The sequence below is a fragment of the Daldinia decipiens genome (assembly GCF_022478715.1).
Source record: "Daldinia decipiens strain CBS 113046 unplaced genomic scaffold F4813scaffold_7, whole genome shotgun sequence".
Taxonomy (NCBI): Eukaryota; Fungi; Ascomycota; class Sordariomycetes; order Xylariales; family Hypoxylaceae; genus Daldinia; species Daldinia decipiens.
In genome coordinates, this window is record NW_026054550.1 from 249064 (window position 1) to 268283 (window position 19220).

Sequence of the window (19220 nt, forward strand, 5' to 3'; positions counted from 1 at the left end):
AGGGCCGAAAGCTCTTCAGCTTTTCAGCAGGCTATCACCTTTAAAATCGGGATATATCAACTACTTACCTAGGTAGGTAAGCGTGATGATCTTGTAGTCTTGTTAGATTCGTCATATAAAGAATCTCGCGCCATAAGAGAATTAGTAAATAATGATTTAGCGTAGAGTCTGATATATCTTAATGTGGGTAATCGGTATCCCGAGACATCAATAGCTCGTAATGCCTGATGGGAAATCCGCGGACCTAAATTCAGAAGGGAAGATTTTCAAATTGGAGCAGATTAAAACATTGAAAATGTCATTCTAATTGAGGCGCCTCATTGCTCTGTTACTTAATCCCTGGTCGTACAATACACTAGGTTAACCTAGTGTAGTTCCCGCGTCTTCACAGGTCGGTGGCCGGTGGCCGCGAGCACTAAAACTCGCCTCGGTTAGACGGCAATAGTGGATACTACGTACCTAGATAGTGGGCCGCATCCTTACGATCTTTCAAGGCTCGTTTGTATGTAGGGTAGAGGCTTTCGGGTCTAACAAAGCCTCAACCCTTACGAAATCTCCACTAAATCCGAATTTAGCCATCCTTTCTCGACTTTGACTCATAGCCTTGCATACTACACATAATGATCTCATAACACAATAAACACTACCTATACAAGGATTGTGTTTTAACATGCCTACATATTGTTGCCTCACCTATACTTTGATCTTGGTGGATATAAACTAAGATATCCGCCACAAACGGCTTTATGAAGCGTTGGAAGTGGTATCCGAGTTTTATCACTGATTAACTCACGAATCTTACGAAATTCTTCTCCATTTTTTCTTTTTGCAAACGTCTTTCTTTAATTCACATCTTGCCGCGCAGCACTGCATAAGCGCTGCTTACAAACGTTTGTATCAACAACTCGTTGATTTTCGCCTATTTCGAAGCCGCTGTATTTCAAAAAGCGCATTACGAGGCGGTCTAGTCATAACCCCCTCAGTCGTTAGATTACCTAAGGTACCTGGGCTTTAATAAACACATTTGAAGTTAACAACTACGGACGGAGCAACTATGGAGGGTTCGCAATCCTCAGAACTGCCGTTAGATCCAACATCGAGGAATCGTGGCAATCGCCCTCGAGGAGGGAGAACGTCCGGTAGTCGTGGGGGTCGTGGGAACCGTGGAGGCCGCGGCAATCGAGGTCTGCGTGGCCTGCAAGTCGTTGAGAGGAGCGAACCGTTACCAGCAAATCCCGAAACTTCCGTCGCTTCTCCAGCCACGGCGCCCTCGAATGCCGTTAGTCGAGGTGATAGAGGTCGGAGAGGCTCCAGGGGTCAAAGGAGAGGACGTGGTGAAAATGCCCAGAGAGCGACAATGAGCAGACCCCGACATTTTGGCGGTCACCTGACAACCAGCACCGGGGAGTCTGATGCTACGAGTTCGACGTCTTTAAATCCTGATGTTACAGAGTTTATCCCCGGTCGACCACTAGTTGACCGAAGTAATAGTACCGCCATCAAACCTCAGGCGAAGAATAGTGCCGGCAGAAAAGCTTCGAAATCTAATGCCTCCGATCTTACTACGCGTATTTCTGAGGATATCGATAACGGACAATATGAATGCGTGATTTGCACGAATGAGGTTCTGCGGAACTCAAAGGTCTGGTCATGCTCCATATGTTGGACTGTAACACATATGACCTGTGTTAAGAAATGGTTCTCCAACCGGACAATTAATTCGGACCAAATCAACTGGAGGTGCCCGGGATGTAATTCCCCCTTGACCGATGAGCCTACTACTTATCACTGTTGGTGTGGCAAGGAGATCAACCCTCGATCGGTTCCCGGAGTTGGTCCCCATAGTTGCGGTCAAACATGCTCAAAGCCCAGAGCTACTTGTCCTCACCCGTGTCCTCTAGAATGCCATGCTGGCCCCTGCCCACCTTGCCAGCTCATGGGGCCGACTCAATCCTGTTTCTGTGGTAAACTTACGTCTACAAAGCGCTGTGGCGAGACGGATTATGTTAATGGATGGAGTTGTCACGGATTTTGCGGGGATCTACTTCCCTGCGGAGAGCATGAATGCCAAAGGGAATGTCATTCCGGCCTCTGCGGCAGTTGTGATGTTCCCGTCTTCTCTTTCTGTTATTGTGGCCGGGAGTCTAAAAGCATTCCTTGCGACCAGCGTGGTGATAGACGAGAGTCTTATAATCGCGGCCAAGTCAAGACCGGAGGTGACGTGAAGAGCGAGGATTTACCTGATCATTGGTACTGGGGTACTTTTGATTGTAATTCTGTCTGTGGCAGATTCTTTGATTGCCAAAGGCATCGCTGTAAACGGAGCTGCCATCCTCAAGACGAGAGGGACGAGCATTGTCCGTTCTCTCCTGATTCTATTACCCACTGTCCGTGCGGGAAAACACCACTAGTCGATATTCTAGACCAGCCAAGGCAGAGTTGCGAAGATCTGATTCCTAATTGCGGGAAAACGTGCAATAACCCATTGTCGTGCGGGCATTCTTGCCAAGACACTTGCCATACTGGACCTTGTGCGCCATGTATGCAGGCAACGGAGATTAACTGCAGATGTGGTCGGACGAAAACGAAATCGATCTGCCACCAAGGAACAATTGCGATCCCCGAGTGCATGAGGATTTGCAGGGTTCAGCTCAATTGTGGGAGACATGAGCACGGCGAGCATTGCTGCTCCGGAGAAAAGAAGGCAATGGAACGAGCAGCCGCCAGGCGGAAGAATAGGAACGCTGCTCCGACAAATAATGATGTGGAAGCGGAACACATTTGTACTCGCCCCTGCGGGCGGGCATTAAAATGTGGAAGACATCAATGTCAACAAATGTGCCACAAGGGACCTTGTCCTTCGTGTCCCGAAGCTATTTTCGAGGAAATCAGCTGCAACTGCGGCCGAACAATTCTCCAACCACCGCAGCCTTGTGGTACACAGGCGCCAGAATGTCGCTTCGACTGTACCAGGCCTCGCCCGTGCGGTCACCCCCAGGTATCTCATAATTGCCACCCCGACGGAGAGCCATGCCCGAAATGCCCGTTCTTAGTTGAGAAACGATGCGTCTGCGGTAAGAAAGCGCTGAAGAACCAGCCTTGCTGGTTTGAAGAACCACTTTGCGGCTTGCCCTGCGGGAAGAAGCTCAAGTGCGGCGCTCACACGTGCGAGAAGACCTGCCACCGCCTAGGTGAATGTGAAGATGCTGATGTTGCAGGATCTCGATGTAAACAGCCCTGCGGCAAGAAACGGGGTTGTGGGCATTTGGACGCCGAACAGTGCCACGCCCCATACCCGTGTAAGGAGGATAAACCCTGTCAAGCGAGAACATTTATCACTTGCGATTGCCAACGTAGAAAGCAGGAGGTTAGGTGTCTGGCAACAAAGCGCAATTCATCGCCCCAGCGGGATACGATCAAGTGCGATGATGAATGTCTTCGATTACAGCGAAATGCTCTCTTGGCAAACGCCCTAAATATCGATCCACTAACTCACACGGATGATTATGTGCCATACTCTAACATGACTATAAAGCTTTACAAGGACGATCCGCAGTTCGCACAGACTTACGAGCGAGAACTTCGCCTCTTCGCAGTAGACTCGACGCAAAGGTTTATCCGGTTTAAACCAATGAAGTCTTCCCAGCGAGCTTTTCTTCATTCCCTTGCTGAAGACTTCGGATTTGACAGCGAAAGTGTCGATCCAGAACCTCATCGGCATGTGTGTCTCTTCAAGACACCGCGATTCGTATCTGCGCCGATGAAGACGCTCTCACAATGCATAAAGAATAAGTCCCCAGCACAAGCCCTCTCTACAAAAGCATCAGCAGCAGCTAGTGAAGATATCTCGACGAGACATCCTTTTAACGCTCTTCTTTTGTCGGCACCGCAATTTGGGTTGACTATCGAGGAACTTGATTCAGCACTTCAACGAGAGTATGCTGCCTATCCAAATATCAAGTTCGAGACAAGTTTCCTACCTTCCAACGAGGTCGTTATCAAGGGCTCTGGTCCGCCAAGTCCGCAAAATCTAGAATCTTCGCTTTCATCTCTCAAACCTAGTTTATTAGCCAAGGTTACGAGCTCGGGATTTGCCAGCGGCGTTTCTCTCTGTCATACCGATGAGCATTTGAATGTGCTACGGAGCGAAAAAGATACCCAGGACAAAGGGAATGAGGGTTGGAGCTCGGTTATGCGCCGCTCTGCCCGCCCAAAGCCACCTACCACTCCGGCAACTTCCGCTATGCCGCGTAGGGGTGGGTTCGTCGCTCTGAGGAAAGAACCAAGGAAGAAGATCGAGGAACAATCTGTCGAAGAGGACTGGGAGGCAGCGGCTGAAAAGCTAGACGAAGAATGAAAGCGTTATGATATTTATAACGTGAGAAATGCTACTTGAATAAGTAGCTCACTATTTGTAGTCATATGTGTAGTAAATTGAGACTATGAAAAAACGTCCAGATAACGGTATAACTAATAACTATTAGTAGTTAAATTGATGTGATTCAACAATATTGTAATCTTCGGGGGCTGTGTAAACATTTCGAGGCTATATACTTAAGTTTCAGTTTCTAGGTTAATTTCCATGCTTTAAGGGGTAATAAAAGAAAGCAGCCCTACTAATTGCCTAAGACTGTGTAGACATACTAGTTCTTATATTAATATAGAACAGTTTTTTTTTTTCAACTCCTCGTAGTTAATAGGTTGGGCCTGTCGGTCTCAATTCAAAGCAAAGGGATTGTTCAACAATATTAGAGAGCAACACTCTATCGAAAAGGAGTCATTCAGGGGTAATGGATCTGATATGTAACTTACATAATCGCAACTACGGCCCACTAAATATACGCCCCACTGTAGATAAAGAATTAGATAAAAAGATGATCGTCATAGGATGCAGGGACCTGCAAAGCTCCCATTTCCCATTTCCTATTTCCTCAACTAAAAATCGTCAAGATGAACAACTTCGGCGTGATAGAGCTTGCGAGTACCAAAACCACCAATGCCCCGGGCTGGGCCTACGTGCCCGACACAACCCCTCACTTAGCAGCAGCAGCAGCAGCCGCAGCATCGCTCCAGACAGGGAACAGAAAAAGAGCTGCTCGCAACCAAGTGACAAACACCAGTGCCTTATACGCCGACGCCGACGCCCGCCAGGAAGCCAAACTACGCAGGGAGATCGAGGCCCTCGACCGCGATAACTACCACCGCGACGTGAGCATACCCATCGTAGCGAAGAGCAGCAATACCAAGGCTGGCGTGAAGAAACACACCCCCAACGTCCGCAAGATCCTGCAGTCCCAGAAGACCTTCGCAAACCACCTCGACGACTTCGAAGCCCTCCTCGCACAAGAGAAATCCAACCCCAGCGCCTCATCTTCCACAGCCGCCGCCTCTACTGCTGCCGCAGCAACTTCTTCGACCGCAGGGCCTTGGCCTTCGAAAAAGGGCGGCGGCGGTGGTGGTAGTGCAGCAGCAGCAGACAAACACCAGCCAAAAACCTCCAGCAAAAAGTCTTCCAAGCCAAACCCATCCCGCTCGGCATCCATTTCCAAAGCCGCACCGGCCGTGAAACAAGAAGAAGAAACCACCAACACCAACACCAACAACAACAACAACAACATCTCCATGCCCGACGCGCCCCAAGACGATCCCTCATCATCCACCACCACCACCACCACCTCCTCCTCTTCTCCGTCCCTCCTAACACCCTCCTCGCACCCCAACCACCACCACCACCACCACCACCACGCCCAAGACACCAACCCCGACCCGCTCCTGACGTCCCGCGTCCCCGCGCTCCCCACCCCCGCCGAGCTGCGCGCCCTCGTGTCCGCGCCCCCGCTGAACTACGCCGAGGCGCGCGGCCGCTGGACCGCCGCCGACGACGGCCGGCGGTATCCCGCCCGCGTCTTCTGCGAGGTGTGCGGGTACTGGGGACGCGTGCGGTGCATGCGCTGCGGCGCGCGCGTCTGCGCCCTCGAGTGCCTCGAGACGCATCGCGAGGACTGCGTCTCGCGGTATGGCTTGTGATGTCATGATTTGAGGGGTACCTACCTACCTACCTACCTTCCTACCTACCTGTCCAGTGTAGTTAAATTCGAACGGGGAGCTCTAGTTATAGGCACGGAGATTAATTGCGGTGTGACGGCTCGAGTGGGAAGAAGTCTGGGCTGTTGGGAAATTTACAATATAGGTGGTGGTGGTCTATGTGCTTTATGGGTTAGCGAAAGACTCTGGCGTCCGGTTATAAAAGGGGGTTCTCGATCATTCTGTTATATGTCAGAGAGAACAAGGCGCAGAACGATCATGTTAGAAAGATACCCAGTCACAATACAAGCAAAATCGGTATTTAAACGAGTTTCGTTAGTTGAAGAGTATAGTATATACAGCGTTCATTTGTTTCCGTCAACCCTCCAGTTCAGCTGGGGGTGAAGGTTATGTGTGTGTGTGTGTGTGTATCTTTTATACAGGTCTGCCTCACCAATGCGGCAGCGATATTCGCGATAGTGCCGCATAGACGAAAGAAGGGGATGCGCGCCAAACCTGCCAAACGCCCTGAGTCCCGATGTCCGCCAGGGTATCTGAGACCCTATACACGTACGCCTCCCGCCAGATCTCTACAAAAGAAAAGCATAGCTCTTTATTTTTTTTAAGTCCCCCTCCGTGTCCTTCATAATGCGAGTGATTCCGAGACTTTTGTACATTGCAAACTAATTGGCTAGTCCACTCCTTTACAACGGCGAGTCGAGCGTGAAGTCCACGTTGCCGCTTGATGCACCGCCCGCGCACGTGCCCTTCATGCTGCCTGTTGGGCAGACGGCCCTGGCTGCGCGAACACATTGCTCCCATCGGCCCTTGGAGATGTTGATCGTAGCACCGGATGTCGCTGCGCTCAGCGTGAACTCGGCGCTGCCGGATCGACCAGTCGTGGTCTCAGGTGCGCCGCCGCACTTCTGGATAGACCCTGCGATGCCTCCACAGATAGCAAGTTCTGCTACATTTTGATCGTGGAACACAATGTTCCTATGTTGACAATTAGTCGGAGTCCTTATATGCTTCACGTGTAGTTGAAAAGATATAGTTATTTATAGTCTATGAAAACTTACTTATTTCGGTCAATACACTCCACACCCGACACTGCCGCGGGATTCACTGACGTCGAGGCTCTCATGTGAAGGACTTCGAGGTGCTCGCCATCGATCGAGTAGTGCGGCCAAACGGGGCTTGCCGCCGAGAGACTCGCGCCGGCGACGAGCAGGACAAGGGACTGAAGAAGAGTCGTAGAAAGCATCTTGGCTGGTAGAAGGTAATTCGAGTCTAGCTCGGAAAGAAAAGAACAAAATCGAAGATGATGAAGAATAAAGAGTGAATTGAGCAGTCGAAGGAACCTATGAAGAAAACAGACGTCAAGTCTGGAATGTCGAAAAGGGAGAAGAAAAAGACGAGGCGGTGACCTGCACTTTTCCAGCCGCAGAAGAAAATTGAGATAGATCGACGACGGGTTAAGGTAAGGCTTAGACCAGAAACGAAGTTGACGAGGAGAATGTGCGCAGAGAAATGGCCAGGCTCAAAATTTAAAAGAGAAACAGAGACATGACACGGGGAATAAACAAGGCACTGGCAGACTGGCAGACCAGACAGGGACCACAAACCACGGACACCATGACTACTATGTAGACACCATGACTATTTCCGGATCCCCAGCCCAGGCGCAATCCTAGTCGGGGCCAGGGCGGAGAACCCTGACCCCGGCGGCTTAGTTCCCAAGTGGTGCGCTCGTCGATCAATCTGTGACGAGCCTCCCTTGGGACGAGGGCGTCCGGGGTGGAGGCGGCGATACGCAAAGGTGGAAAATATGAAAATATGTTCGGCCGCGGACTAGACGATACCGATTCTAACAGCTTGGCCGTTCTCAAACTAGAAGTGGTTGCGCGTGCCTTACGTACCTAGGCAGCTAGGTAGTAAAGCGCATAATCTTACACATTAGCTCTTAATAGCGATATTGTATAGCCAGATGTAGTTATTTGACTTCGTAAGTATAACTAATGCACACGTGTATTGTATTGTACTTTGTAGGCCCGGGCAACTCTGTCGATATCGGAATGCGGGGATCCCGTCCGATCATTTTATTCAAATTCGTCCGATGAAAGGGATGTGCCATCAATCTGCCTCGTTAGGAAGGACGGGGAGATCTATCACGATTATTTCTTCCAGCCATATCCATACAAGCGCTGGAGATCACATACCTTCAAGAGACCGGAGAAGATGCGAGCTTTGAAGACATCGGTGGGATCGAGCCAACATGAAACGGTGGCGTCGGGGGTTGATACAGGGGTAACTGACAAATGGCGACATCGTCTCAACCCAGATCGGGCCACAATCCAAGCAACCCAAGTTTGTTTCAATGTTTCTGAAACCTGCAATTCCCGATAGCTCTTCCAACGCCTCCAACTCTTCCCCCTTCTAGAACTCCATACTACCAGCTAGAGATTCGGAGCCATTCGTCACCACGTTACCATGGATTGACTCAAGTTAAGCATTTCTGTGCCGTAAGATCCTATGGTAGCTATTAAAAACAACGTTAGGATGAGCCAGGCCGGGAAGGATTAAAAAGGTTCGAGGCTGAATACGTACGCTGCCTTATTAAGAACTTAATAACCAACCAATGACGAAGATTCTCTCTTCGAGGAAACGTTCAGCATGTGACGAAAGATAAAAGTGCCTCTAATCGAATTCGGTGTGCACGTTGGTTACGCTCCTTTTCGTCCACCGCAAACACCACAGATTCCGGAGTCCCCGGCATTCAGATACAAGCTGTCCCGGCAAGAAGAGCTCCTGCATTTCCACGAGTTCGGTACTTTGTTAGAATCTAAAACGTGAGAGCAGATACCACATATAGTAGCTCCTGAACCACTATCGAACGAGCACATAGGACAAGTGCCCCCAGCTGAATTAGGGATACTACTAATGGAGATAGTAGCGCTGCTTGCCCCTTCTGACGGTGAACTCTTGATAGTCTTACTCGACTTCTTCTCGCTAACACGTCGTTTCGTTGATCCCGTTGCTTGAGGTATAGTTCTTATCGGTGCTACCACTTCGAGCTTCTCGGGCTTCACTTTAATAGTGGATTGGGAAAGCTCCTTAAGTTCGTTCTGTACATCTTCGTCTCTGGCGTCTTCGTCCTCGCATACTTTGACCAAATTATGGCCCTTAGTATCAACAAGCCGTCGACCGTTGATATCTACGGCAGCTTCGCCCTCACTATCGCTAGTCGTCTCCGATTCGCTGCCTTCTTCTTTCTTGACGTCACTATCTTGTTCGTCTTTCGTTTCTTCGGCCTTCTTCTGCTGGTCGAACCGTGCCAGGGCTGCTGCCGCTCTGAGTTCCCGGCCTCGTTTGCTTCCTGCCACACGGGGCTTCCCTTGAGCCTTCTTTCCCTTCTCTAGTTCGGTTTTAATAACTCCATCTTCGCCGAGGGGGACTCCGTTCGCACCGAACTTCTTCAAGATTCGGCGCTCTTTTCGTTCTTGGTAAGACAACTGCTTCTTTTGTTTTCGCTTTCCGCGCCTTGAACGATAGGTTCCGCCGCACAGATGCTCCGGCAGATCTTTGTCTGACGATACAGTATTCTTTTCGAACTCTCCAGTTTCTAATAGGGTGCCTCTTCCCCATAATCCCTCACCAGTGTATTTGTGCGACCACAGGACTCTCATTTGATCTGCGTAGCTATTTCTGACGGCCCAAAATGCCTTAGAGTGATTCATCTCCTTGCAATGAGCCAGCCTTGTCGGGGACACTGTTAGCATTAAACATACACAGGATTATAGACAAATACATACTCGTGCATCATCACCATCTGGACATAGTTGAAGGGTAGCCATTGTTTGGTAGAACGTGATTTCAATACCAGCTGTATAACTTCTCCAGCATTGAAGTTACGGCCAACAAACTCCCTGTTCGGTTCGTACTCTTCCAAGGATACGACTGAGATATGATGTTCTTTCATGATTGGTACTACTAGCGATTAGCAAATGAAATCGGCTCCAACTTGATATTGTGTATATAATCAAGACTGCCTGTTTAAGTTAATACTTACGACATTGTGCTGCGATCCGTTCTAAGAACTGCTGCGCGATCTCTTTGTCGGGGCCTTCCAAGGGTTTGATGAAAACGATATGGTCATTTGGCTGCGATTTTTTTGCATTGATTCGCTCGAATCCAAGAGGCATCGTGATATATGAGAAGTTTGTTCAAATAATTAGATGGGATTTAATAGTAGAAAGGCATTTAATGATTCTTTGACGCGTACTGCAAGTGAGATGATATGAAGAACGTTGTTTGTTGTTTACGATCAATGAGAAGGGTTCAACTTTCTACGGCTCTTCCGAACCAATGAACAGATTGGGTTAAAATAGCTTTATGAAGAACCTCTAATGATGAGAATAGATAAGTACCTAACGTTGAATCAATGACCTAACCTAAATGATTTACTTTTTCCTTGCCTCGTAACGGGAAGCGATGTGGCGGTTATTAGGTTTAGGCGGTTATAGGGGACATCTTATCGGCGTTGCAGGGAGAACAGCCCATAAGCCCCACTATCATCACCTAAGGTCCGAGCCCCGACTCAAATTGTTATCAAGGTCAATTACTTGAAGTACCTAACTCAACATATAAATACTTGAAATTGCTTGGAAATCTCATTTTTACTCCATGACTATATTTACTAGCATCGAGACATTTTGCTCATTTGTTCTTTTATGTACTGAAATATACTGAAATGTAAAACATCGTCCCTTTCTTTCCTTCAAGGTAAAAAAAGAACATCATCTTCTTCGACCAGCACCACCAGCACCACCAGCCCCTGAATCACCTTTATCGGCTAGTGACACAATCTCACCAATGCCAGCAGCTTCTTGTTCATCTTCGAGGGCAGTAATCTCCTCGCGGCAGTCCCACCACTTTTCTTCGCTGAGCTCAAATGCCTTGGTCTTAATCTCCTTGACTGTAAGAGTTTCTGGTTGAATGCCCTTCCATCTCAGGCTCATCATAAGGACTTCTTGCCACTCGTTCGAAGTCCGGACGAAGAACTCCCTTCTAGACTCAAAAGGCTAAGTATACGAGGTTAGTCATTTGCTATGAATGGGGTTTTATGGGGAAACATACCCGTGGATGTGGTAATCCATCATCAACTGTAGTTGCAACCGTGCCGGCTTCTGACACATCGTCCCATATTGAAGATCCTGCAGTAGATGCTGTGTCGGCCATCGACACATCGTCCTCCTCATCTTCATCTTCATTTCCATCTTCACTATCGTCCTCCTCGTCTTCGTCGTCTTCATCCTCCTCGTCGGAGCCCTATAATACTCGTGTTAGACCAAAGAGACCAAATTGAAGTTACTAATAATAAGAAAACGGAAATCTTACGACCCAAGTATCGTCTTCTCTCTTGAAGATCTGCTTGCAGCCATCCATCTTGCCGAGATCGATAGCGTACATATCGTCAAACGTAAACTCCCGGTCTTTCGCCTCAAAGGTACCACCATAGATGTACAACACATCATCCTGCACTGCTAATTGTGCGTTAAATCGTGGGTGTGGAAGATCCATGGATACCGGCATCTCTCGTGTTGGTTTTTCTGGTTCTTCTGGCTCTTGCATAGCTTTTAGATCTATATCTATGTCGCCTGCGTCTTCTACAGACGATCCAGCCTGTAAAGCAGCAAGCTGCTTTAATAGTTCCTCCTCATTTGCTTGAGCCCTACCACGCCTTCCAACTCTCTGCTCCGATGCAGGGGTTTTCTTTTGGGCCCTTGATTTGCGTAGTGTCAACGGAAAGAACCTGTTTCGTTCTACGTTCCATGCGTAGAGCTGGTTAAAGAACTCGCTTTCCATACCCTCTTCGCTCTGCTCAACATCATGAACGCCACCAAAAAGAATACCGCGTCCCTTGTGGTAAGTCATAGTTGATCCGGCCCGTGCCGGAACAGGCGTATTTGCTGGCTTCTTCCGCTTCTCCCACCTTACGGTTGGCGGTGTATTCGGTGGAGAATCTGCAGGGGGTTGGGTTATTCGCAAGAAGAAGCAATCTTCGTGTACTGAAGGTTTAAGGATGTTTCTTTGCCCTTGCGATGCGCCCTTAGCCGACTTATTTGCCGATACAGTTGTCTTTACTCTGGAGTATCCTCCAAATAATACGGCGCCTTGTTCGTGAGGGAGAAAAGTAAAGGACGACCTGGCGTCTGGTTTTAGCTGCGCTGGTGGAAGCGTAGGGTTATGCCAGACGAAATTCTGTATTAAACATCAGTACCAATATTATTACATGAGCTACGAAAATAAGTTACTAACCTGGGTGTCATAGAGCCAAAGATCACTTAAATACTTTGTCTGATTAGAAGTATCTTGAAAGCCTGGCTTGATGTTAGCATATCTATTCAAACCAGTTCATAAACTCACGATGTCTCTTACATACCACCGAAGAGGATAATGTAATTCTTATAGTAAGTCATACGGTGCCCACTCCTTGCTGGAGGGGTCTTGCCCTTGGTTTCTATGCGTGTCCATTCCCGAGTGCTCGGCTCCAGTCGCCAGAAATCATTGTAGTGATAAAATGTACCTTGCTTGGGGCTATATGTTGTGCAATGTTAGTATAGGATCTTATAAGCAACAACAACACTTGTGTAAGACACGACAGAGGTATTGTATGACGGACCTGCTAAACTCGCCACCAAATAAGAAAACCGAGTCTTTTTGGTTTCCTCCTCTACACCAGGCATGTCCAGATCGCGGAAGGGGCGCATTCGGTGAAGTCACGCAATGCCATTCATCTCTATCTGTATAGTAAATATTGAGGTCATTGAAAAAGCTCGCAAGGGCTCCATTCCAAGTTTCTCCGCCAAATAATAACAGCTGGTTGCTATTTGAAGGGGAAGCTAAGAAGGTCGCGGACGACCGCGGCTTGGGAGGGGATTCGGAGACGGTCTCAGTAACCTTAACAAACTCCTCTTGAGCCTTCTTATATTCAGCAAGAACCGCATCTAGATCAACATCTTCGGCATCACTCCCTTCGACCTTTGAAGCCTTGACCTTTTCCTTCTTCTGAGCTTTCTTCTCCTGCTTCTGCTTCTTCTCGGCAAGCTTTGCTTTCTTGGAGTTCGACTTGGACTTCTTGTCTTTTGCCATGGTGAGATTTATTTATATAGATGACGTAGGCATAAAAGTACCTAACCTATTTAACCTAGGTAGGTACATGTATTCTTCTTATGCCTTATCAATGTACTTGGTGGGCACCTAGACGAAAAGATCAATGGAAAGGTAACCACATGTAACTAACCTAGTCCAATTTGAACTTGCACTTCAGCTGGCAGCTGGCAACAGCTGTGCCAGTCATAAAGTCTGTTGGGAAGGAGGCCTTTTGCCACCTGTCAGCCCCTTCCCCGCACTAACAAAAGATGAGGCTTAATTCAATGTAACGCCGAATCAAAATTTAACAAGCTTTGCTCCGCGACATAGCCAACACATTAGGTTATGTACTTTGAGGTAGCTCACCCTTTTTTACTTCAAATGTTGTAGCTAAAAGGGGGAAATCTGGTCATAGCATCGCGAACGGTTTTAATTAGTAGGGCATTGCAAAACCTTGGTGGAGGCACAGTGCTTTATAAATACCTATATAAATATCCCCTTCCTTCTTTTAGGTACACAATAACAAAAACTCCTCTAACCTACCTGAATGCCAGTAATAAGAACCGTGATAATGCCCAACATGATCTGCAGTTTAATATTAAAAAAGCATTGCTGCTTTTCACTTTTATTTGGCCGTCTTTTCCGAAAGAATTATACGATTCAACCTCAAAAAGAGGTGTCATACTTGATGAACCTCCCCGTCGAGATAATCTATCTTGTCTTCCAACATCTTCCGAATGTCGATGCGGTATGCTTTGCTTTGACCTGCAAAGCTACGTTTTCTATAGTAGATAGAAACGTAATGCAACTCGACTCCCAAGCGAAAGAAATACTTCTGATAAGACTAGAGAAAGAGGTTCTAGGGCTAATATACCCCCCTTTTTTAAACATACTATTGCCATTCTACAAGAACGGCGAGATACCCTTTGATCCATTCTTGAAAGATGGTAAATCCTTATATTTTTGGGCAATGAGTTTTGGGCGCAGGGGGAGAATAATAACTTACGAGCAAACCCGGCTTGTTCGAAACTACCGACTGTTTGGCCCTGGACATGGCGTTCCCCTATCGTCTCTATCTTTTGAGGGAACAGGACGCACAAGGCCGATACGATTCATGCACCGGTGGTGTGAAACGTATGTCGAACAATCAAGGATAGCCAAGTGGGTTAGTGAAGAGCTTTTTCTATTGTGTACGAAAACGAGGTATTTAAACAAACTAGAGAAAGAAAAGGTTAAGATTGCAACCTTACAAGACTTTCTTACCAATGTAGATATATAGACAAATATATGTCATCATTGCTTCATCGATGGCCGTGATACCAATCACTTACGCTACAATCCCATGTATGCGGACTTTCCTCAGATTCAAACAAAACTATCCGAGAACTCTGTGTACAAGAGTACGGGATCTTGCAATTTTTGCGAGACTGACTGGGACATTTCAATTTCGTGGAACGATTCTATGAGTGGCTTGGTTATTGCGTATATAACATACCAGGATCTGGGTACTTGCTCGTTCCCTCATGATACGACATGGCAGAGGATGGCTAGCACCCCTTGGGACGCCAATTTACTCAAAATAGAAGGACGAACGGGACGAGAAGGGATTTGTGGCGACATAAAGCGTCAATGGATAGAGGCAGTTTAAGATTTATTTGCACACATATTTTGTTGGATTCTAGATGAGATATATAGAACAAATTATATATTCAGTACATATAGCCACAGGCTTCCATAGTTAGGTTAGAGTTCCTTGCAAAATAATGAAGTTGTTTCCATGCTGTTTTGTTCCATTTGGTGACACGGCGCCCATCGTGGCCTTAACAAACTGGTTTCGACTTCTTTTTGCCAGCCAACCTATAGTCTTAACAACCTAGCACAGCAATAAGACAGTCTTGTATACCGAAAAGGAGCTGTTTCGCAGGATGCCGTAGCTATCATAGTTCAACTAATATCTACTTCGGTAGAGCGACATGGCTAAGGCACACACTTTATTCCATTCTATCTAGACTCATACACGATGCAACCACTAAACTACTAGATAACACGTGTGGTATTAACATACAACTAATTTTGACGTCCACTTCCCAGCCAGATATGTACACCTTACGTCGTAGTACTAGTACATAGGCATATAACTTGCTAATAGGTAAACGTTGTTTAGTTATTTAGATATTGGATAGTACAGTGATCCTATTATAAAGGATAGGTAATTAGCTGGAGGATTGATTCTTGACTGGCGCACCGCTATGTCTACCCCTTACTGCTATTGCTAACGCCCTGCTAAATTATCCCCCCTAGTAAACGAGTGCATAATTTATGATAGGTAATTGAGTACCTATGTTTTTATATTATCTGCCGCTTGCATGTATATTCTACCTAAGGTTAGGCTGAGTCGAGTTGGAGTAATAAAAGTATTAACTAGTTTAGTAAATACAAAGGCCAAAAGTCTTAGCACTGTGTTTCATACGTCTTTTAACTTACTAATACTGTATAGGCCCTATGCTAAGGCTCATCCCATCCGCTAAATTCAAGCAGCTCACCACTATATTTATAGCAATACGGAATATTAGCCACTGCTTTACCAAGCTCAGATGTGAAAGACTTTTGACCCGGTCCCGGGCTTGCAAACCCGATTCCATTGTCGTAGGTATTTTAAAAAGAGTGATAAAACCTACATACATAGAGGCAGAACCTTTTATACAACTACCTACCTTACATGCTACCTACTGCATACTACCTTGTTCTAACACACTTTCACCGAGCGAAGACTTCTCGGAACCTCCACCTAAGGTTCTTGTAATACATGATGACTCTTAATTAGGCAGTTGAATTTATTTTCACCCACTTTTTAAAAACCCTCTCATCTTTTATTTCTCTCACTTAACCTAGTCGCCGAGATGGCCCGATAGGCGCTACTTTGATAATGGCATTTGCACCCACTTAGCACTTAGTCGCAAGCGGTGACTCTTGTCCGTCGCATCTATTGAAAAAAAAAAAAAAAAAAAAAAAGAAAACCGCCGCCGCCGACCTCAGAACTAGCTCCACTTCACCGCGTCCACCCGTGATAGTATCGATATGTTCTAGCAGTAACTCAGCCTGGGTTTCGTCGCTCCCATCTGCATCTATCATACGTGACTGTCCTATTTCTAGCAATCAGCTTCCCTTCGTGGTTCTAAGGCTGATACGGGATTCCAGCTAAGCGTTTAATATCGCGCCTCTCTACTCTTTGGATCTCCACGTTGGAAATATGGCAAGCACGGAAATAGAGACAATGGCGGCGAAACCCTCGCAGACTCCTACCCAAGGAAGGTCGGCTGTACTGGAAGCCGTACAAGACATTGTTTATGGATCTGTGAGTTTGATTCCCAATCAATACGTATTCAATTTCCAGAGCGCTCTAACAATAGTAGACCGCTGGTATTGTAGGGAAATACATTGAATATCCTTTCGACACAGTCAAGGTTAGGCTGCAGTCTCAACCGGACCATCTCCCTCTTCGTTATACTGGTCCGCTGGATTGCTTTCGGCAGTCTATCAAAGCCGATGGCTTTCTAGGGCTATATCGTGGAATAAGTGCGCCGCTTTTCGGAGCCGCGGCTGAGACGAGCAGTCTCTTCTTCTTCGAGCGCATAGGGCGCGAGGTGGTATACGCGTCGGGATATTTTTCGCGCGATCGGGTGCTTCCGCTTTCGGCACTATGGTTTACTGGCGCTTTCGCGGGAGCATTCACATCTTTTGTTCTTACACCAATTGAACTTGTAAAATGCAAGATTCAAGTGCCCGCAACGACTAGTACAGATGGGGCAACGCCGAGGCCCCCCCGTATCATGTCGGTCGTTCGAGACGTATATAAGCACGAGGGCATAAAGGGCTTCTGGCATGGTCAAATGGGTACATTTCTCCGAGAATCTGGCGGCTGCGCAGCCTGGTTTGGTTCCAAAGAGACCACAACAAAAATGTTCTATCTCCTCAACGAGCAATCTGCTACGTCGCAAGCAGAGAAGGATATCCTGGCTACAGAGGCATTGCCGTTATGGCAACAAGCTGTTGCTGGCGCCTCTGCCGGTATGTCCTATAATTTCTTGTTCTTTCCCGCCGACACCGTCAAGTCTCGCATGCAGACCGCACCTGTTGGCCGGTCTACCCAGCCTAAGACGTTTTGGCAGGAGGGGAAGGCATTGTGGAATCAACACGGACTGCGCGGACTCTATCGTGGATGCGGCATTACAGTTCTGCGATCAGCACCGAGCTCGGCGTTCATCTTTATCGTTTTTGATGGCCTAAAACGGTATCTTCCGATGTGAATGATGCTTCGGATGACATTTTGGCCATATATCGATATATACCGACGTATGATAGAGAAGGTATAGACAGAGCGAACGTTAGGAGCACTGGCGTTTGGGCGTTATTATTCATAGTTGGTTGTCATAGATCTATTGAGCAGTGCCTCGTATATTTCACATACGATAGTGAGTACGGATGTTTCTACGTGAGCATGAATCTAGTTACAAGATCCAAACACGTCTCATAAGGATTGGCCTAAAGCAAATAAAACGTGTCCAATCTTCACTTATATCCTCTTCGCCAATGTTGCCTCCGAGATATCCCAATTGTTCAAATATCCAACGCCCGCTGTTAGGTACGTCGCAAAACCTAACCATACCATGTACGGCAGTTGACACCAGCCCGCTGTGCTATCAACTGAGAAGTACAGATATGTTAGGTAGCCGTTTAGTCCGACTAGTGATACAATGTCGGCTAACGCAAGAACTGGTTTTCGTAGCCCAAAGAAGAGAGGCATCCACAACAAGTTTAAGCCGAGTTGCGCGGAATATAGTGCGCGCACCTCGTCGGTCGAGGCGAAGGGAGATGGATACCTTGTCACGGCGCGGTGAGCTGCGTAGCCCATCAACCCGTAGAGTACTGTCCAGACAGGGCCGAAAACCTGTGGCGGAGGTCGTAACGGCGGCTGCTTCATGGCAGCATATGTGGCATGGGTTTGTTTTGCTGTATGTGGTCCTGTTAGCGGCACATATCCGAATAACCTGATACTTGGGAATATAAAGCACGTACGTCGAGAGCTGAAGCCTACAGTAGTACCCAGCGCAATAGGTAACAGTATCGAGGCCGCTGGGTTCGCGAATACATCATACGGTATTGCGTTGAGACGAGGAATATACGCCGTCATCTTGAGGAAAGTACCAGGTTCGTATACTATGCTGGAATATCGTAGGTATTAAGAGACTACTCGTTCCTTACGTGTCTATCTTCAACCTGGTGTGTCTAATTAAGATTCTAAGGTATGTGCACACAAGGCTCGCTTGTCGTATTAATGAGAAGCTTAAGCCTCAAAGGTGCAATGACGTAGGATATTTTTACGTCGGGTACATCCCTAGTTTAAGGTTAAAGTGGCTTCATCCTTAAGTCTAAAGCTAATGCAAAGCTTCTAACCGCCGATTTGCCATTGAAATATTTGAGTTGGTATCGACGCTAAAGTTTCTAATACGGCAACAGCTATGGTAGGTATGTGAGCTACCCGTTTCTCGGATTACATAGGTTAGGTACCTACCTAGGTACGCTGTGTGTTCCCCCGGATTTGTTACTACGGCAAATGAATATATCGGCGGAAGTCGCAAACTAAGCTGCACGGGAGGTAAATATCATCATATGCAGGATATATGCAGGTATCTAGTACCCAATGCTAACGACGGCAGGAACGAAACACCGGCAAATGTCAATTTACAACCGCCGCATCACTGCCGTAATTTGGGTTTATCGCACATATATACATACCTCTCCTAGGTACATGTAGTTCGCCGTTACAGGTACATAGGTTAAGTACTTACCTGTTATTCGTTACACCACGCGCTCCACTACCTATTAATTGCATTCGACGGCGCTTCTATCCCCAACTTTATTCGACACGTGCAGCGCGCCACAGCCGCTGACTAATACATATCTGACGCGCTTTCTTTTGTCGACATTCTCTGTCGCATGCCATCGGGGATTAGCCACATCCGCCCGTTGTTAGTTTGGTTGGT

General features: G+C 47.2%; 7 protein-coding genes across 7 annotated transcripts; 3 read left to right on the forward strand and 4 right to left on the reverse strand.

Moving 5' to 3' along the window:
- The first annotated feature begins 539 nt into the window (after nt 1-539).
- F4813DRAFT_350818 (uncharacterized protein) lies at nt 540-4798 on the forward strand. Its single transcript, XM_049242339.1, has 2 exons — nt 540-4546; nt 4645-4798. Exon 1 carries the CDS (start codon nt 1055-1057, stop codon nt 4355-4357), a length of 3303 nt encoding a protein of 1100 aa, XP_049102021.1. The 5' UTR covers nt 540-1054; the 3' UTR covers nt 4358-4546; nt 4645-4798.
- Nucleotides 4799-4893: 95 nt separating this feature from the next.
- Nucleotides 4894-6130, forward strand: F4813DRAFT_350819 (uncharacterized protein). The gene has a single exon (XM_049242340.1). The coding sequence runs from the start codon at nt 4951-4953 to the stop codon at nt 6025-6027; it is 1077 nt and encodes a 358-aa protein (XP_049102022.1). The 5' UTR covers nt 4894-4950; the 3' UTR covers nt 6028-6130.
- Nucleotides 6131-6578: 448 nt separating this feature from the next.
- On the reverse strand, nt 6579-7775 carry F4813DRAFT_311853 (uncharacterized protein). The gene is made up of 2 exons (XM_049240884.1): nt 7104-7775; nt 6579-7020 (listed from the first exon to the last, which is right to left on the reverse strand). The coding sequence occupies exons 1-2, from the start codon at nt 7286-7288 to the stop codon at nt 6729-6731; spliced, it is 477 nt and encodes a 158-aa protein (XP_049102023.1). The 5' UTR covers nt 7289-7775; the 3' UTR covers nt 6579-6728.
- Nucleotides 7776-8554: 779 nt separating this feature from the next.
- On the reverse strand, nt 8555-10501 carry F4813DRAFT_311839 (WLM-domain-containing protein). The gene is made up of 4 exons (XM_049240883.1): nt 10094-10501; nt 9837-10011; nt 8632-9780; nt 8555-8563 (listed from the first exon to the last, which is right to left on the reverse strand). Exons 1-3 carry the CDS (start codon nt 10224-10226, stop codon nt 8748-8750), a joined length of 1341 nt encoding a protein of 446 aa, XP_049102024.1. The 5' UTR covers nt 10227-10501; the 3' UTR covers nt 8555-8563; nt 8632-8747.
- Nucleotides 10502-10659: 158 nt separating this feature from the next.
- F4813DRAFT_350822 (galactose oxidase) lies at nt 10660-13296 on the reverse strand. The gene is made up of 6 exons (XM_049242341.1): nt 12707-13296; nt 12467-12621; nt 12343-12404; nt 11422-12285; nt 11161-11352; nt 10660-11105 (listed from the first exon to the last, which is right to left on the reverse strand). Exons 1-6 carry the CDS (start codon nt 13174-13176, stop codon nt 10821-10823), a joined length of 2028 nt encoding a protein of 675 aa, XP_049102025.1. The 5' UTR covers nt 13177-13296; the 3' UTR covers nt 10660-10820.
- A 2861-nt stretch (nt 13297-16157) lies between these two features.
- Nucleotides 16158-17616, forward strand: F4813DRAFT_311899 (mitochondrial carrier). Its single transcript, XM_049240886.1, has 3 exons — nt 16158-16265; nt 16375-16531; nt 16590-17616. The coding sequence occupies exons 2-3, from the start codon at nt 16427-16429 to the stop codon at nt 17481-17483; spliced, it is 999 nt and encodes a 332-aa protein (XP_049102026.1). The 5' UTR covers nt 16158-16265; nt 16375-16426; the 3' UTR covers nt 17484-17616.
- On the reverse strand, nt 17617-18690 carry F4813DRAFT_311894 (TspO/MBR-related protein). The gene has a single exon (XM_049240885.1). It carries the CDS (start codon nt 18365-18367, stop codon nt 17750-17752), a length of 618 nt encoding a protein of 205 aa, XP_049102027.1. The 5' UTR covers nt 18368-18690; the 3' UTR covers nt 17617-17749.
- Nucleotides 18691-19220: the final 530 nt, after the last annotated feature.

What these genes read in the sequence shown, in the direction of transcription:
- F4813DRAFT_350818 (XM_049242339.1), top strand. Translation starts at nt 1,055, where the DNA reads ATGGAGGGTTCGCAATCCTCAGAACTGCCGTTAGATCCAACATCGAGG.
- F4813DRAFT_311899 (XM_049240886.1), top strand. Translation starts at nt 16,427, where the DNA reads ATGGCAAGCACGGAAATAGAGACAATGGCGGCGAAACCCTCGCAGACT. An exon ending in AAGACATTGTTTATGGATCT is followed by an intron (nt 16,532 to 16,589) that starts GTGAGTTTGATT and finishes TAACAATAGTAG; the next exon opens with ACCGCTGGTATTGTAGGGAA.
- F4813DRAFT_311894 (XM_049240885.1), bottom strand. Translation starts at nt 18,367, where the DNA reads ATGACGGCGTATATTCCTCGTCTCAACGCAATACCGTATGATGTATTC.
- F4813DRAFT_311853 (XM_049240884.1), bottom strand. Translation starts at nt 7,288, where the DNA reads ATGCTTTCTACGACTCTTCTTCAGTCCCTTGTCCTGCTCGTCGCCGGC. An exon ending in GAGTGTATTGACCGAAATAA is followed by an intron (nt 7,021 to 7,103) that starts GTAAGTTTTCAT and finishes TTGTCAACATAG; the next exon opens with GAACATTGTGTTCCACGATC.
- F4813DRAFT_350819 (XM_049242340.1), top strand. Translation starts at nt 4,951, where the DNA reads ATGAACAACTTCGGCGTGATAGAGCTTGCGAGTACCAAAACCACCAAT.
- F4813DRAFT_350822 (XM_049242341.1), bottom strand. Translation starts at nt 13,176, where the DNA reads ATGGCAAAAGACAAGAAGTCCAAGTCGAACTCCAAGAAAGCAAAGCTT. An exon ending in TTTGGTGGCGAGTTTAGCAG is followed by an intron (nt 12,622 to 12,706) that starts GTCCGTCATACA and finishes CACAACATATAG; the next exon opens with CCCCAAGCAAGGTACATTTT. An exon ending in TTACATTATCCTCTTCGGTG is followed by an intron (nt 12,405 to 12,466) that starts GTATGTAAGAGA and finishes ACATCAAGCCAG; the next exon opens with GCTTTCAAGATACTTCTAAT.
- F4813DRAFT_311839 (XM_049240883.1), bottom strand. Translation starts at nt 10,226, where the DNA reads ATGCCTCTTGGATTCGAGCGAATCAATGCAAAAAAATCGCAGCCAAAT. An exon ending in ACGGATCGCAGCACAATGTC is followed by an intron (nt 10,012 to 10,093) that starts GTAAGTATTAAC and finishes AATCGCTAGTAG; the next exon opens with TACCAATCATGAAAGAACAT. An exon ending in CAGATGGTGATGATGCACGA is followed by an intron (nt 9,781 to 9,836) that starts GTATGTATTTGT and finishes GTCCCCGACAAG; the next exon opens with GCTGGCTCATTGCAAGGAGA.